Genomic DNA, 17,915 nt, shown 5'->3' on the forward strand with positions numbered 1-17,915 from the left:
GTTGGACCCAAATCAGCAAAATCCCCTTCTGGGTTGGTTCTGTTACACTTCACGAAGCCTCATACCACTTCCTTAATCCTCATTAGGGTTGCAGGGGGTGCTGGAGCCGATCCCAACTGACTTAGGGTGAAAAAAGAGGTCCAGGGTAAACATGGCTAAAAAGAATAGGCTTAAGAATACATTGCAAATGATGTGTATGCGCAACAAACCCTGGACAGTCGCCAGTCTATCACAGGGCTACACATAGAGCCAAACAAGCACACTCATATTCACACCTACGGACAATTTAGAATTATCAGTAAACCTCCCCATGTGTTTGGACTGTGGGAGGAAGCCGGAGTACCTGGAGAAAACCCACGCATGTACAGGGTAATATGCAAACTCCATGCAGAAAGAGCCCAAGCACAGGCTGGGACGCAAACTAGGGATATTGTAGCTGCAACGCAACAATGCCAACCACCGAGTCACTGTGCAGCCCCATTATATGTCTAAATTATCACGTCACAGAAAATATATCAGTTGTAAAGGTTAAAACTAGCTGCTGAACTATTTGGTGAAAATAGACAACTGCAATTTTTCTGACAGGACACACTGCAAAATGAATGTATGTCCTGAACTGCAGCCTTTTGTTTAGCTAATTCCATGGTTTAAAATTGCAGTTTTGATTAGAAATTGATTCATTGTTCAGCCCTAGTAAGAGCTGCAAAAAGATTTGACATATCATGGTCTGTTCACAGGTGTTGGGCGTTAGGTTTAAAGATCATTTTGCTCCAAAGGGAGCTGTGAGAATTCTGATGTATAGCCTTGAGTTATGTCACGAAAGGCAGCATTAGATGGGCCTGAAGACTCTAAATTTGAAATTGAAAAAAAAAAATCTGGGGGTCATTTAGAAAGTCAACATATCAGACCACTCTTCCTCTGTGCTACTAGTGCAACATACCTAAATTTGTGACCAAACATTATGACCACTGACAGGTGAAGCGAATAACATTGATTATTGCTTCATCATGGCACCTGTTAGTAGGTTGGATATATTATGCAGCAGGTGAACATTTTGCCCTCAAGTTAACATCTTAGAAGCAGGATAAATGGGCAAGTGTAAGAATTTGAGCCAGTTTGACAAGAGCCAAACTGTGATGGCTGGACGACTGGGTCAGGGCAGCTCCAAAACTGCAGCTCTTGTGGGTTGTTGCCGGTCTGCAGTGGTCAGTATCGATCAGAAGTGGTCCAAGGAAGGAACAGTGGTGAAGCGGGTCATGGGCGACCAAGGCTCATTGATGCACGTAGGGAGGGAAGGTTGGCCTGTGTGGTCTGATCCAACAGACGAGCTACTGTTGCTCAGATTGCTGAAGAAGTTAATCCTGGTTCTGATAGGAACTTGCCAGAATACACAGTGCATCACAATTTGTTGTGCATGGGGCTGCATAGCTGCAGGTCAGTCAGGGTGCCCATGCTGACCCCTATGGACCATCGAAAACACCCACAATGGACACTTGAGCATCAGAACTGCACCACAGAGCAATGGAAGAATGTGGCCTGGTCTGATGAATCACATTTTCTTTTACATCATGTGAATGGCCGAGTGCGTCGCTTACCTGGGGAACACATGGCACCAGGATGCACTATGGAAAGAAGACAAGCCTTCGGAGGCAGTGTGATGCCTTGGGTAATGTTCTGCTGGGAAACCTTGGGTCCTGCCATCCATGTGGATGTAATTTTGACATGTACCACTCACCTGGCAGTGTTGCTAGGTGGAAACGGTATTCCCTGATGGCTGTGGCCTCTTTCAGCAGGAAAATGTGCCATATTGCAAAGTATAAATGGTTCTGGGAGGGTCTGAGGAGCACAACAACCAGTTTCAGGTGTTGACTTGGCCTCCAAATTTTCCAGATCACGATTCAATTGAACATCTGTGTGATGTGCTGGGCAAAAAAGTCCGATCTATGGAGGCCCAACCTGGCAACTTACAGGACTTAAAGGATCTGCTGCTAACATCTTCTTAGTTTTCCTCTCCGGTGTTCGTTTAGAGTTTTTGTTGATTTCTGTAGTTTTGCCAGTTTTCTCTATGAGGTTTTGGTTAGTCAGTTTTCAGTCACCGTGTCACAGTTTCTAATTCCAGCCTAGTTTGTGTTCTTAGGCTTTTGTTTATTCCAATGGAAATTCCTTTTTCTTGCCTGAACCAGTTTGTCTGCTTCTGTGTCTTCATTTGGGTAACGGTTTCCAATTAAAACATACACCCCATAACTTGTTGGGACCTGAGGGGTTGATCTTCAGGGAACTGGAATCAGTAAACATATATGAAGAGCCTGCCATCATGCAAACTCATCTGTTGTTGTACCACCAGCATAACTGCGCTTTCAGCTTCATGTTCAAACTAATGCAATTCAGTGAACTCACAGTGACCATGCTAGCATTCTGATTAATTCAGGTTAACGTCTGCCATGTTCAATACGAGAGTTATTGAGAGGGAACCCAGGTGCAGACAACACAAGCAGGCTCTAAATTACTCAAAATGTTTATTACAATGATAGGAATGCAAAGAGCGAAGGGCATGCACAGGAAAAGGAGAGGGAAGGGGAATGGTGACTTTTTGCGCAACAGGAAAACTAGGAATCAACAGGCTGAAGCCAATACTGCAAACTGTGCTTTTAAGAAATTAGCAAGTTAGCTAGTTGTGTATAAATACACAAATTGGGCCTAATTATTCAAGAGCTTTCCTATCAAACACAAAGAAGAATATGAGAACAGGCCATAGATATAAAAGAAAAAGTTTATCAAGGTACAATACACATCTACTCAGAGAACAGAACTAAATAGAGTAAATCAAACAAGACCCGTTTAACGAAGAGAACATAGAGCAGGATGAAGCAAAACATCGGGAAGAACCAAGAAAGGAGGGAGATCACAGAAATGGCATGAACAATAACGAGGAAGAGAATTACATGGAGGTAGAAGAGGAGGTAGAGGAGGATATAGCTGGTTGAGACAAAGGAACTAATCGGAGGGCAGAAATGTAGGACAGCCATGAACATTGAACAATTGCAGTACCTTTTTTGGTAGCCTGTAGATCCAGTCAAGTCCTTCTTTCTCTTCCTTCCCAGATGAACAAAACCAGCCATCCATTCAGAATTCCAGTTAGAAAAATAAGGATATTGTGTCTGGAAGACGAGGTACTATTCTAAACACTGTGTAAGACAAAGCTAGAAGCCGTGCATATAAACAGAATGTTGAAAGAGAAACAAGCAAGACAGAAGTACAAGCAAACAGTTGAAAAATGACACCAATATTGATAATTAGAACAATGCTGAATATCGCATCTGACAATCAGTCAGGCCGATAATCGCTTGTACTTTTCTGAATACATCATTAGATATCAGCTCAGGCTTCAATATTGAATGCTAACTCACATTTAGCGTCTTAGCTTAGCATATTAGCATGTTAACAGTTGCTAATTAAATACTCAACATTGCAATGGTTGTTCAATTATTTGGTGATGAACCAAACTACAGCAATTTCAAATACAATCTCAAACCATATTGTGTTTTTATAATGTATGGCCAACAGTTAAAATTAAACTTGGACCACATATTTCAGCTTGTAGTTTCTCACACCCCCCCAAAACCAACTTCGTTGTTCCTTTTTTCTTAACATCCACCATTTTGCATGAAGCTTTAATTATTCAGAAGAAGTCCCAGAGAGACCATTGCTTACTGTAGATTCAAATTTGAATACCCTATTTGACGTAGCCACAGACAGACTAATACCTATTGCCAATAGTCCGTGTTTGTTTTACTATTTTTCAGGTCGTTAAAGATGGAGAACGGCACATTTGATGATGTGGAGGCCTTATGGGAAAAGGTAGAGTGCAATCGCTATGATCTGTGTCGCATCATCTCCCCAGCAAAGCTCACTCCCTACCTCCGTCAGTGCAAAGTCCTGGATGAACAGGACGAGGATGAGATTCTCAACTCCATGCTGCTGGTCTCCAAAGCAAATCGCACAAGTAAGTAGAATGATGTGTGTCTCTGGAGGCCATAAACCGATACATGATTTGAGTCACTGTATTCAAATGGAGAGATCGAAAGGAGCAAAGACGTATTTATTTTTGTTTGTGCATGGAGATATTATCTAGTAAACTCGTGAAATGTAAGAGCTTTGTGTTTATTTGTGGTAAAATTAAAGCGTGTTAATTGATCCTCTGTTAGGCCGTCTACTTGACATCCTCCACACTAAAGGAGAACGGGGTTATGTGGCATTTCTGGAAAGTCTAGAGTTTTACTACCCCGACCAATACAAGCTTGTCACAGGGAAAGATCCCACACGACGCTTCTCCACCATCGTAGGTAAGTCTCATCGTTGGACGCAAACCTATGAACATAGCTGCTCTGACATTCAACTTTTACTTACTGCTTAAACAGCAATATGGGTTTTAATGGACAATATATTGCATATCTGGGCATAGTTACACAGTCCAAGCCACCACTAATTTTCATTGATCTTGTTTTGTTGGTTTTGGCTAGAATCATCTCACAGTGCAGTCATATTACATTATGTAGATTAGATGGTGTACTATGCAGCATATATTATACTGTACTTTATGATGTGTCTTTTTTTCTCTCATCTTCTGCCAACCTGCTATTTCCTGTCTGCAGTGGAGGAAGGTCATGAGGGTCTGACCCATTTTCTGATGAATGAAGTGATGAAACTCCAGCAGCAGTCTAAAGCAAAAACCCTGCAGCAGGTTGAGCTCTGCAGGAAGAACTGCACGCTGGAAGATGAGCAAAAGAAGCTGCAACTAGCCAATCAGGAGCTTCAGGCCTTTCAGCAAAGTAAAAATACACTTTATTACTTTTGATATTTGGATATCATGATTACGTTCAGCTTTCTTCCATCTATGTTTCTCCAGTGAATTTTACTTATAAAGCAGGACTTAAAATACAATAAGCAGCTAATAAGATGCTAAGGGCCTTAAATGGTTGAACCTTTAATCCAAATCAAAAGTTTACCACCATATGCTGAAACTGCTACTTCACTGTGTTTGGTTTACCTTACTTGGTGTACCACATTTGAGCTTAAAACAGATAAGCCAATCATATTTTTGGCCAAAGTCTGTTCGTGACACTAGGACAGTGCAGTTTTTGTTGCCAGATCCTGTGTGTTGTGATTTAAAGTTAGGTGTAAAAAGAGAACCTAAATACAAACGCACAAAGCAGCTTAAATTAGAAAAAAACGTCATTTAAGTAAAACCTACAGGAAGTGTAACAAAGGCTGGCAAGTGTAGCACACCAACAATGGGTGGAGATCTAGGTCAGGCAGAAAAATTCAAAGCAAATATTCAACTAAATGAATCCAGTGATCAATCAAGGAAAATAACTCAAAAACTAAAGGAAAGCACAAAGGTGCACACAGGGAATAACTGGAGAGGTGAACCAAGAATGAACTGATGAAATGACATTAACCAGAGGGAGAATCTCAACACTATGTATGCAATATATACAGGGACTGATTGGGTGTTGAGATGAAGGTGAAACAGATCAGGGTGAACAATACCGCAGACAACCCCAAAAACAAGGTAGACAAGTCGGGCTGCTCTGAGCCATAGTCTCAAGGCAGAACAAACTGGCAGGCCTCTTTGGAAAATGTCCTGAAGGCTATAACTGCTCTGGCGGACAGACCAGGTGCAGGACAGTCAGATGAATTCGCTCGAGTGGATGGCCTTTTCCAAGGGCTGGAAAGGAGATTGGCGCAAAAGGAGAAGTCCTGTGGCAAAGGTGGAACTCATCTGGAGATTGGACAGAAGGCAGAGCGCCTCTGTGGCGAGACTGCGAGCGATGGCAAGGACTTGTGCAGAAGACCATTGACAAAGACAAAAAAAAATCTGTTGGGGTTGAGAAAGGCTGGTAGTGAAAGTAGAAGCCCTCTTTGATGAAATACAGACTGCTGAAGTGGAGAAGAGTTCCAGACTTCTCTGACTGGGTAGGTCAGAGAAGTGATAGCTGTCTCAAGATCAGACGAGGGGCTAGTCAGAAGAACTGTCTGTGGAGTAAGAGGGCTGTAGGCTGATTTAGGAGAAGTTTTAGCACTCAAAGAATAATCTCATAGCTGACTCAAACATAGGAATATGAAAACTTCAAGTGACTCAACTACAATCTCAATAAGAGGAAGAATTTCAGCAGATTTTAACTCAAGGACAGGGACTTTGTCAGATGCATCTACTGATTCAGGAACAGTTTTTTTGTTAGACTCAGAAGCTGCATTTGTTTCAGTCAACATGGAAACAGGAGCACGGTTCACCAACTCCAATTCAGAAACACCCAATCAAGCTGTTGCATCAGATGATTGTGGAAAGGCCCTAGGGTTGAAGTTGGTCAACCCAGGTGCAGATTCTGGAACAGAAGGAGCATTGATTGGTACAGGAACAGGAGAGAACTCAGTTTGCCCTGAAGAGACTCATGAACAGACAAGCTCAGGAACAGGAAATGCAGCAACAAACAGTCTACAGAACATGAGGGATGCCAACCGGTGCAGGAGGAGGAGTGATATTGGCTGACCTAAAGAACAGGAGAAAGAATGAGACAAAGGTCAGCGAGCCTTTATTTTCAGTGCAGATTGGCTGGTCAAAATGAGGAAGTGATAAACAAGAGTCTGTGCGAGACAAACAGCAAAAAGCAAGCTGCCACACTGCCTCCTGCTGCTGAACAAAAGAGACAGTTTTGTTTATGCAAAATTATAAATTTTTTCCATCACCATTGTTTAACTTACCCCTGTGGTTCAGGTTGTAATGTTTCCCACAGCAAAACACTAACAACCTAACATAAAATAGAAAATGCCACCACACACATTCTGTGTGTCGCATGCTCCCTGACAACGGAAAAAATGACTCCCCACATTTGTTAACTTCAATCATTACATTTCAACCTCTGCATCTTAGAAAATCATCACCTTTTCCACACTTTTAGGTATGTTTTTGGTAAATACACACACAAATGTCCTGCATGTCCTGATGTAAAGTGTTGTGCAAAGCATAACAAGGAATTCATCTTTTGAACCAAACACAAAAGAGTTAGTATGGTTAGTCAATAAATGTTGGTTAATCTGCAGCAATTTCTTTTCAAAAGCTCCCAGACTGAAATAAGTGTTCTATAGTTACATTTGTGATTGGTTCCTCAGGGTATAATAAGTTAAAAGAAGAAAGAAACACATACAGTGATGAGCTACTGAGAGTAAAGGATGAAAACTACAAACTGGCCATGAGATATGCTGCGCTGAGTGAGGAGAAGAACCTGGCTGTGATGAGGAGCCGAGACCTGCAGCTAGAGGTACTGATGATCACACAGACAAATAAACGCCGCCATCACTTTGTGTACTTCAAAAATTGTGTCAGAAATAATAACTGATATTGAAATAGTCAATGAGTTGGAAGGAAGTTCTGTGAATTAAACTCATTCTCAGCTCCACGTTGGTATCTCTAACTCACTATTCATTCTTTGTCCTCTCTGTGTCGTAGATCGATCAGCTGAAGCACCGGCTGAACAAGGTGGAGGAGGAATGCAAAATGGAGAGGAGGCAGAGTCTCAAACTGAAGAATGACATTGAGAACCGGCCAAAGAGAGAGCAGATCTTTGAGCTAGAAAGAGAGAATGAGATGCTTAAGATCAAACTACAGGAGCTACAGTCCATCATCCAGGTACCGTCGGGCTGAAATAGATGCGCACACACTGAGGTTCAGGTACAGCGGAAGTAGTCCATGGCTCACATTGTCTCTGTCTCAGTCACTGATACCAAAGTTGTGATTCTGTGGTTTCACACTGAGTGGCAGAGCAGAATGTCCTTTCAGACAACTAATTAAAGAAGCTTTCCACTTTGCCTACTACATTGTTATTGCAGTGTGGCTTAACTGACAATGTCTACACCTCTTCTTGTAATTTCACTTTTCCAAAATAAAGTCCCTCTCCAGTCATTGAATAAACCGCTGATGAATCATCTCTGTATAGCAAATGTACATATCTTAATGTTTTCCGTGAAAACAATTCCTTCCAGCCTTAAAATGGCTTAGTCGCTCTCCGTAATAGGTGCAGATCTATGAAGTCCCTTCTCTCTCCCCACCCAACCCTGCTTAAATACTTAAAAACTATGAAAATGCTCAATACATACAATGGGAAGCTGTAAAATGGCAGTGATTTAACCATACATTGGTCCCTGTCACAATGTTAATGCTGAAATGATATAAAGTGCAGCCCTTTTCAATTTAAAACAAGGTGAAATGTTAACCAAGGAGTCACTGCAGCTGCAGAGTTTGTGGATTTTTCATCGTCTGGGCCACTAAAAACAATTGTTGTTAATACAGCTAAAAGGAAAATGTTTGGTCATTCTGTCTAACAGCCTGTCATAAAGTTTCTTACCTAACTGTGCATGTGTTTCCTTCCCAGCCTGGCCCTTTACCTGAATCAGACAAGGCCATCCTTGACATTTTGGAGCATGACAGACAGGAAGCACTAGAAGATAGACAGGATCTGGTCAACCGCCTCTACAACCTGCATGAAGAAGTCAGACAGGCAGAGGAACTACGAGATAAGGTGACAGCTGCACACATAAACACACAAACAAATAAGTACACATATGCAAAGAAGTTGACATTCAATTTAGAGGGAGTTGGACAAATGGTCTTGTTACTACATGGCTCCTGGTTTGAATCCTTCTTTGAATGTATGAATGTGAAGCAGAGTGGGGCTGGAAGCAAAGAAAGGTTAGCAGTAACACAACCTACACACCCAAACCCATGAGCAGAGAGTCCAAAGCCTGTTTCTGTTCCTGTATCTGTCTGTCTTTGGTGAACTTTAAAGAACTTTAAATGACTATGTGTGTGTGTGTGTGTGTGTGTGTGTGTGTGTGTGTGTGTGTGTGTGTGTGTGTGTGTGTGTGTGTGTGTGTGTGTGTGTGTGCGCAGTATCTGGAGGAGAAGGAGGATCTAGAACTGAGGTGCTCCACACTGCAGAAGGACTGTGAGATGTATCGGAACCGCATGGACACCATCAGCATCCAGCTGGACGAGGTGGAGAAGGAGAGGGACCAGGTGACAACAAACACACACATGCACACGCACACACACACACGCACACAGGCTAGTAGCTGTTTTCAATCAGCATCACATACACCGATCAGCCACAACATGAAAACCGCTGACAGGTGAAGTGAATAGTTTTGATCCTCTTGGTACTACGTGGTGTTCTGCTGGAAAACCTTGGATTTTGGCATCCGTGTTGATGACACTTAGACATAAAATAAATGTTGCCCCAGAACAAGCACACTACTTCATGCAAATGGAAATCCCCAATGTCACTGGTCCCCCAGGACATTAAACAAGGAACATGACAATTACCCAAGATGTTGATTTGACTTCCAAACTTCCAAGATCCAATTCTGATCAAGCATAAACAGGATCCGGCGGAACAAGTTTGATTCCCAGAGGTCCCACTGCACAACTCAGAGCACCCAAAGGATACACTCCCAACATCCCAGTGCTAGAACCCATAGGACACCCTGAGAGGTCCTCTGGTCCATGCCCAGTGGTTCAGAGCAGTTCTGACAACATAAGTGCGGCCAGCACAACATTAGGACAAGTGGTCAGAATGTTATGCCTGATCGGTGTAGTTTGAGTCATGGATTATGAAAAAGTGCGCACGTTGATCTTGATATTGAAATGTTGTGTGTATGTTATGATAAATGATCTGCTTCCATATACTACTGACATCTTCACTTCTGTTCAAGGCATTTCGAGCCAGGGACGACGCCCAGCACCAGTTCTCTCAGAGTCTCATTGACAAAGACAAATACCGCAAGCAGATTAGAGAGCTGGAGGAGAGGAGTGATGAACTCAATATTGAGATTGTGCGCAAAGAAGCCAGACTCGTCACTCTGGAGTGTCGCCTCAGACGGCTGTCCAAAGACATTGTCCAGGACCAGGTCAGATACAGTAGAGCGAAAGACAACGCATGCTCTTTAAAGTCTCTGCTCCTGCTTCATTATTTGCATGAATGTTTGATTTTGGAAATTTGCTGATGTTTTCATAAAATATTCCTCAATTTTTTACCCTGTTTTTAGCAGAGTCTACCAAGGGGCCTACCTCCAACCATCATCTCTCAGGGAGGAGACTTTAAACCTGTGCAGGGTCAATCAGAATGGTCCAGCGATGAGTCACCCGAGGAAAAGTTCTTATCTGAGAAGTCCCGTCTCAAACGCAGACCTAATCTAAAAGCCGGGGTCAGCTGTTCATTACTCATATTTCTTTGCTCTACAGACATTATGAGGCCATGTCATTTGATTCACAATTACACCCCCTGTCAAAAGTTTTGAGACAGGTTCTAATTTATTTGAATGGGAAACTGTCTCAAAACTTTTGACAGGGGGTGTATAACACCTTGCAGTAATTGCACTTATTTCCTCTAATGAAAATATAAGCACCACAGTACGAACTCAATGCAACAAAATACAGTACACCTTTCACTAGTGAGATTCAAATCCTTTAATTTTTAATACTCAAATATCCACCTTTATTTTCAATCCTCCCCCTGTGGAGAACACCAGCATTGCACAATTTTCTGTAGAAATCTTCTGCCATACTTTCTAGAAAATTTGTCTCACATCCTTGCTGGAGGGGTTGTGTTGCTCTACCATGTTCTGGTGGATTCAAGTCAGGTTTCACACTTATCCAGGTCAAAGTTTTCCCTTCTTTCCTCTCTAAAAACTCATAGGCATTCATGGTGACATCCATAAATGCCATCTCCCTGACACCTTTTGAACCCATTCAGCTCCATATAATGGTTCTCCCATGCCTGTGCTTCACTGCTGGGACTATGCATTTACTGTGGCACTCCTGGCCACGTCCACGCCAAACATGCTGGACCCTATTTGAGCTGAAAAAAATCTACTTGGTCTCATCTGACCAAGAATGTGCTTTCATCATTGTCCATGTGTGAATGTGCTTCTTCTTATGTTCTATCATAACAATGGCAATCCCTTCTTTTTAAAAAAATCTTTTTTCCTGTATTGTAATCAAAGTTTTTTTTATGGGTGACAGTCAGTCAGTTTAAGGATGTGGAAAGTCTTTCACACTGTCTGAGCTGTTGCAGAAACTGAGATTTCTGTTGATAATCTCTGTGTGCCCTTTGTTTTTTTGAGCTGGATTTAACAAGTAGTGCACTGTCCATGTCATTATTTTTAGAAGATAAGCACTGCAGCTCTGTTTGGTGGTACTGTGGGTCGTTCTATACCTCCTGATTAATGCTGTAGTTGTGTTTTAACTGATTTTTAGTTGATCATTTCCCAACTTTATGACAACTCAAAATCAAAATTTGTATTCCTCTCATAATTGTTACCTCTGCCAGGAGGTTATGTAATCACCGGAGTTTGTTTGTCTGTCCGTCTGTGTGTGTGTGTGTGTGTGTGTGTCTGTCTGTCTGTCTGTCTGTCTGTCTGTCTGTCTGTTTGTCTGTTTAACAGCATAACTCAAAAAGTCATGGGCGGATTTTCACCAAATTTTTACAGGATGTCCGGAAGAGCAAGAGTAATAATCGATTAGATTTTGGAGGTGATCTGGATCACCGTCTGGATCCAGGATTTTTTTGAAGGTCAAAGGACAATTGAGAGATGGCCTAACCCTAACCCTAACCCTGGCGGCCATCTCTCAATTGTCCTTCGACCTTCAAAAAAATCCTGGATCCAGACGGTGATCTGGATCACCTCCAAAATCTAATCAATTGTTACTTTTGCTCTTCCGGACATCCTGTAAAAAATTTGGTGAAAATCCGTCCATGACTTTTTGAGTTATGCTGTTAACAGACAAACAGACACACACACACACACACACACACACACACACACACACACACACACACACACACACACACACACACACAGACAGACAGACAGACAGACAGACAGACAGACAGACAGACAAACGGCATGGCGGAGGTATGCGCTCTCCGAGTGCTTTTCTAGTTTTCTATGTGAAGTCATGATGCAGATAGACGCAGGCCCAAAACTGAAAAGGTTCTGTTGGTTAAAGCTCATTTTATAACAATTTTAATGCAGTTAGGCTATTTGAGAATCACAGATGCCCTACTTCTACCTTACTTCTGTTCTGCACTGTGTAGTCTGAACAGGACCTGCCAATTGAAGACACATATCTACCCTCCAACTGCTTTTGAAATAGATATTTTGGAAATGTTTTTCTGCAAATTTCCTATTTACCTACTGATGTCTAATATATAGTATTTTTAATAATATGTAAATGAATTAAAAATAACAAGACAATGCAAATGATACGCTGTAAGTGCTTTATTCTACAAAATGAAAGTGCTTTTAGCTGACAAATTCCACACTTTCAGTTTGAGTTGTTAAGTAAACACAGGTTTGTCTTTTACAGTTATTAGTCATTGTCAAGAGAATGCCATAAGCAAAATGTTCTTGTTTATGTTTTAAACTTCAGAACAGAGTGAAGTCTCCGGTCGGTGTACCCAAAGACCAACAAGCCAACTCGGTGGCCAGTCAACCGACAGGTAGCGCTGACATTTGGTTATTTTGTGCAGTTTCTTTCATTACAACAACAGTGTTCCATTTGTGCATCTTACCATCATTTGCCACCACTTCCAGCTTCAGCTCCAGTCAGAGGAGATTTTCTGGGGATTCAGATGCCAAACTTCCAACACAAAAGCAACTCACTCCCTCCTTCTCCCAGCTTTCCGATGTCTCCCACTTATCCTGCCTTTTCAGCTCTCCCATTCTGCTCCTCACCATGCACCTCCCCACTTCCGTTCCCAAGTGGAGACCAGTCGAGTCGTCCAATTTTGGTGAGCCCGTGTTATTTAATTAGTGTATTTATCATGTGTTTGGTGAAAATATGTTTTATCCCCAGCCTGTTTGAACAATATTAGAGTGACTAACTTTGATTGATTTAAATGGCCAAGACTTATAATGACAACTTCGACCTTCTTCATTTGTAAAATCTCCAGGTACGCTACCGTAACGACAGCATAGTATCGATGGTCGCCGAGCCACCTGAGAAGGCATCGCTGTACCGCAGAGAGAGGGAGAAGGAACATGATTTCCACCCCCGCAGGTACTTAATAAATGTCATGCAGATCATAATAAAGGATCTTTTTTATTAATTTGTGCTGCTTTGCATCTTGCTACGAGTGGCTTCAAAATAGTCTGATGTGTTGTCTATTTTAGCCTCTCGGACTTTGATAGTGACAACATGGAAACGGAGCTGGGTAATGCACTTTTAAACATTTTCCTCACTAATGATTTTTTATACCTGAATGACTGTATTTATCTTCTTTTTTTAGAGTGTTTCAGTCATCTAATTCTGTCTGTTTTGCTTTTCTTAGAGGATGAAGTGCAGCGTGGTCCACCTTCTGTCCACTCATCCTCCTCCTCCCATCAGTCAGAAGGGATGGACACCTACGACCTCGAGCAGGTCAACAATATCTTCAGGAAATTCTCACTGGAGAGGTGCTTTACAACCACTCGTGCACTCACATGCATAGGGATAACTGAAATTTAACTTTGCTTAAAAACCTATTCCACTCTCGTTTCTTACTCTTGTGTCTGGGCTATGTGTCTCTGTTGTGTTTGCAGGCCATTCCGCCCGTCTCTGTCCTCCTTCTCTAGAATCAGCTCGTCCCTGAAGCCGGTGCAGGAGCTTTCGTTGCTAGGCGACAACCTGCTGAAGGACATCACACTTGTTGGCGGCAATGACAGTGGGATTTTCGTCTCATCTGTGCAGTCGGGCTCCATCGCTGAGAAGGCAGGGCTACAACAGGGCCATCGCCTCCTGTTGGTATGTAGTTAACTTACTCCGTTTGTTTATCCACAGGCTCCTTCAGGCTGTAAGTTAAGTTAAAGCCACTAGTTGTAAAAATGTGAAGGAAGTAGTGGCAACTCAGAGCATGAAAGAATGACGAACAAATCATGTGGCCTCTGCTACACGGTTGCATCGTTTCGCCATGTACAGCATGAAGAAGATCAGATCCTTTCTGTCTGAATATGCAGTACAGCTTCTAGGTCAGGCTCTCGTAATATCACGCATCGACTACCACAACTCCTTACTGGCAGACCTGCCTGCATGCACGGTCAAACCAGACCTCTTTCACAAGGGTGACCTGGCCAAGAGAGGCAGCAGCAAATGTCATAGTAAACAAAAACAGACAGATTGTAACATCCATCCATTCTCTATACACCGCTTTATCCTCACTAGGGTCGCGGGGGTGCTGGAGCCTATCCCAGCTGACTCAGGTGAAGGCAGGGGACACCCTGGACAGGTCACCAGCCTGTCGCAGGGCTACATATACAGACAAACAATCACACCAGATTGTAACACCAAAGATTAAAACATTAAGTACAAGCAATTTGATACAAAAAGTACAGGAGTTACTTTTACGGCAACAGTTTAAGAGCTGTCCGTTGTCGATATCTTAAGATAGAGCTGAAGGCTTCCAATGAAACAAATTCAGACAATTTCAGTTCAGATTGGAGGGCGCTCCAAGCAGAAGAGGCAGAGGAACTGAAAGCTTTTTTTCCCGTTTCAGTTTGAATACGAGGAGCAGATAGATACAAAATGTCATTTGATGGTAGGGCATAACGGCTTCCAGTTCTGAGAAGAAAAGTGCATAATTAAGTAGGACCCAAGCCAAGAAGAGCCTTATAAACCAGAGTCATCCAGTGTGTATATCACCTCACTTTCAAGGAAGGCATGCCAGTTTTAGCATATAATTCAATGCAGCGGCACGTCTAGTTTTCAACCAGCTAAAAACACCATGTCACCCCATGTTCAGATTGCTTCACTGGTTTTCAGTTGCTGCCCGCATAAAATTCAAAATTCTGACACTTGCATTCAAAACTAAACTGAAAACAGCTCTCTCCTACTTGAACTCTCTCATTCAGGTCCACACTCGCTCGGCCAACAAAAGGCGCCTGATACAACCGCCACAACAGGGCTGATCCATAGCTAGACTCTTCTGCTCTGTGGTTCCTCAGTGGTGGGAGAGTTACCAAACTTGTTCGATCTGTAGAGTCAAGGGCGTCAGTTTGTTTTTAAAAGTGGGGGGGATGGAGACCACAGCCATTGTCAGATGGAAATGCACACCCTGGGTGGCGTGCTGGGTAATCGGGAACACTGGGGATATCCCTGGTGGGCCGCTTTATTGTTGGGCCGCTCCAGTCATAAAATAATAATGATAATAATAATAATAATAATAATAATAATAATAATGCTTTAAAACATGGGTCTCAAACTCGCGGGCCAACTGCGGCCCGTGGGACGATATTTTGTGGCCCTCTACTTGAGATCAAAGTTTAGCATTGGTGCGGCACGCCTGCTTTTCTCATATGCTTCCGTGTAGTTGGTAAGACAGCACTTTGAGAAAATGTTGAAGAACGGCGGCAAAATGCCACAAGCTGGGCTCAAACTCACAACCACCGCACCAAAGGCAGAGGATCAACCTGTTGAGCTACCAGTACATGCAGATAGAGGGGTCTGTGGGCCGCTATAGTACTAATTCTCCCGGGCAGACATTTTGCCCCTGCACGCCTCTGGTCGGAGCTTCCACTTGGCACGGGCGCAAATTTAGCATCTGCACGTTTTTTTTAACCTCACGAAGGTGTGCTGCATGTCTGTGCAACTCTCGGCCGAGTGCGGATGGTGCGTTCAGGAGCGTCGGAATTTGCTATACTGCTGAAAATAACTGGGTTTACAACGGCTTACATGTGAAGAATTTGAATGTGTTGGAGACAAAATGACCCCTGACAAAAAGTGGGGGCGACACATCCCCACCGCCCCCCCCAAACTGACGCCTATGTGTAGAGTCCCTCTTTAAGAAAAGACTAAAAACCAGCTCTTTACTGAACACTTCTGCACTTGACAGACTGCAAAAAAACCCAAAACAATCTATTACCTTCGCACTTCCTGTATGCACTACGATCCTATTATCACACTTGAATTTGTTTTATGACACCTATCCAGGTTGTTTTCTCCTGACTAGATCTTTGCTTGTGTTGTATCTACTCTCAGATGTACCTCGCTTTGAATAAAAGTGTCTCCTAAATGTAATTGTAGAATTGTAAATCCAAATACTAAAACCTATTTTTTTTTAAAAAACAAACTTTTTACCATTTATACAACCATTTACTTTTTTGGATGCCTATTTATTTTTGTCGTCACCATGTCCTGTGACAGAATTTCTTAAAAGAATATAATTGACAAAAATCACCTGTTTTGTGCTGTGATTGGCCCACCAGCTTGAGGGGTGCATACGTGGAGAAAACCAAAGCATTTCATTGGATACCAGTACTCAGGAGGAAGCCCACTGGTCACTGCAGCGCTGCTCGGGACCAGTCACACTGCATTATCGAGCCAACTTTGACTGTAAGTGGTATTTTTATTGTTCTGTTTGTTTAACATATCGACTCTACACGTATCAATTCAAACATCTGTGCTCTCTCCAGCTTTTCAGCGTCTCCAGAGGGCTCTAGCGGATGGCACGTTAGCTTCTGGTGACTCATTCCACATACGGGTCAACCTCAATATCTCTGAACAGTCGGACAGCTGCTCCTTGTCTGTGCGCTGTGACGAGGTGGTGCATGTTCTGGACACCAGGCACCAGGGCCGCTGCGAGTGGCTGTGCGCCCGTGTGGATCCCTACACTGGCAACGACCAGGCTGACCACGGCACTCTACCCAGCTTCTCACGGTACGAAGCAGTCCTTTTTAAACCAAAACACTGCAGAGGAGAGCTTGATGAAGCTTGTTGTTTGCGTATTTAAAGGGCCAAAATCCAGCAAGTCTTTTTTGACAGGAAATGACACAGGTGTTTCCCAAAAGATAACAAGATGATGTAAAAGAGGCAGCATTGTGGAAAAAATGATTTCTCAGCTTTTATTTACATTTGAAAGTAACTTTAAGTTCAAATTTGCTAGGGGTATGAATCATTTCTGGATTGACTCTACATGTCCCCAGTGTGTTTAGAGCAGGGGTGTCAAACATACAGCCCGAGGGCCAAAACCAGCCCGCCGGAGGGTCCAATCCGGCCGGTATGACTTTAGAAAGTGTAAAAATCACAGAGAAGACATTAACAGCAATTTTTCAATAAAAGTAACTGCTGTTTTAAATTTGTCCACTGCACTGCCACAACTTTCATGTATTTTTTTATGTAAAAATTTTATACGTTTTCAAGGATAACTTAACCTTCTTCCTTAATAGTTCCCATTTAGTTTGTGTGGTGTGTCAGTTCAGGTGGTCAGAATTACTACACAGATGTAAATGAATGCAAATCTTAAATAATTTCTAGGTCTTGACAAGTTGTTTTGATCTTAAAGTGAAATACTGTTGTTCAGTTCCAGATACCTGAGACTAAATGTTTTGTGCCTTTCTAGATATTCTAGATCTGTAAGTTGTAATGTGTAAATGATAAACTGAAGCACAGTATAGTTGAAATTGCACTTATTTTCCTTGAGAAATTTCAGTTTGTTTGCAAGTTTTTCTAAAAAGATAATTCATTAAATGTGAACATTTTCAGAATGCACTTTTCTGCACTAAAACAAAGAGAAAAAAATCGGAGTTGTGGGTATTTGTAGGTTATTATGCTGTGATTTTACTGGTCCGGGATCAAATTTGGCTGTATGTGGCCCCTGAACTCGGATGAATTTGACACCCCTTTAGGTTTAGAGGGTCACAAAATAAGAGAATACATCATTCCTTTGTTTCCGTTCTTCACAATTCAGAAAGAATATCTCTAATCAGTTCAGGCTCGCTGCTCGTTGTAAACTCACAACAGGATAAGCGTCACCTCTGGGTGGCTCCTCCTACTCCTTTGGACTGCTTTTTGCCACTCACTAAACACAGTGCATGGAGAGAGAGAT

The 17,915-nt window shown here is 42.5% G+C and overlaps 1 protein-coding gene across 2 annotated transcripts in view; it reads left to right on the forward strand.

Moving 5' to 3' along the window:
- Positions 1–17,915, forward strand: part of card11 (caspase recruitment domain family, member 11) — a 33,072-nt gene that overhangs the window by 6,678 nt on the left and 8,479 nt on the right. Inside the window, exons 2-18 of one of the 2 annotated variants that reach the window (XM_022218613.2) lie at positions 3,804–4,003; positions 4,206–4,343; positions 4,653–4,829; positions 7,171–7,319; positions 7,508–7,687; positions 8,430–8,576; positions 8,948–9,073; positions 9,769–9,963; positions 10,102–10,260; positions 12,488–12,557; positions 12,652–12,848; positions 13,011–13,117; positions 13,231–13,271; positions 13,389–13,512; positions 13,639–13,840; positions 16,297–16,423; positions 16,504–16,747. In XM_022218613.2, the coding sequence (XP_022074305.1) occupies positions 3,814–4,003; positions 4,206–4,343; positions 4,653–4,829; positions 7,171–7,319; positions 7,508–7,687; positions 8,430–8,576; positions 8,948–9,073; positions 9,769–9,963; positions 10,102–10,260; positions 12,488–12,557; positions 12,652–12,848; positions 13,011–13,117; positions 13,231–13,271; positions 13,389–13,512; positions 13,639–13,840; positions 16,297–16,423; positions 16,504–16,747 (2,573 nt within the window). In that variant the 5' untranslated portion in view covers positions 3,804–3,813. The remainder of the gene's footprint in view (positions 1–3,803; positions 4,004–4,205; positions 4,344–4,652; positions 4,830–7,170; positions 7,320–7,507; positions 7,688–8,429; positions 8,577–8,947; positions 9,074–9,768; positions 9,964–10,101; positions 10,261–12,487; positions 12,558–12,651; positions 12,849–13,010; positions 13,118–13,230; positions 13,272–13,388; positions 13,513–13,638; positions 13,841–16,296; positions 16,424–16,503; positions 16,748–17,915) is intronic. The other variant, XM_051941389.1, reaches the window with a different exon arrangement.

Source organism: Acanthochromis polyacanthus, chromosome 21 (assembly GCF_021347895.1).
Source record: "Acanthochromis polyacanthus isolate Apoly-LR-REF ecotype Palm Island chromosome 21, KAUST_Apoly_ChrSc, whole genome shotgun sequence".
NCBI lineage: Eukaryota > Metazoa > Chordata > Actinopteri > Pomacentridae > Acanthochromis > Acanthochromis polyacanthus.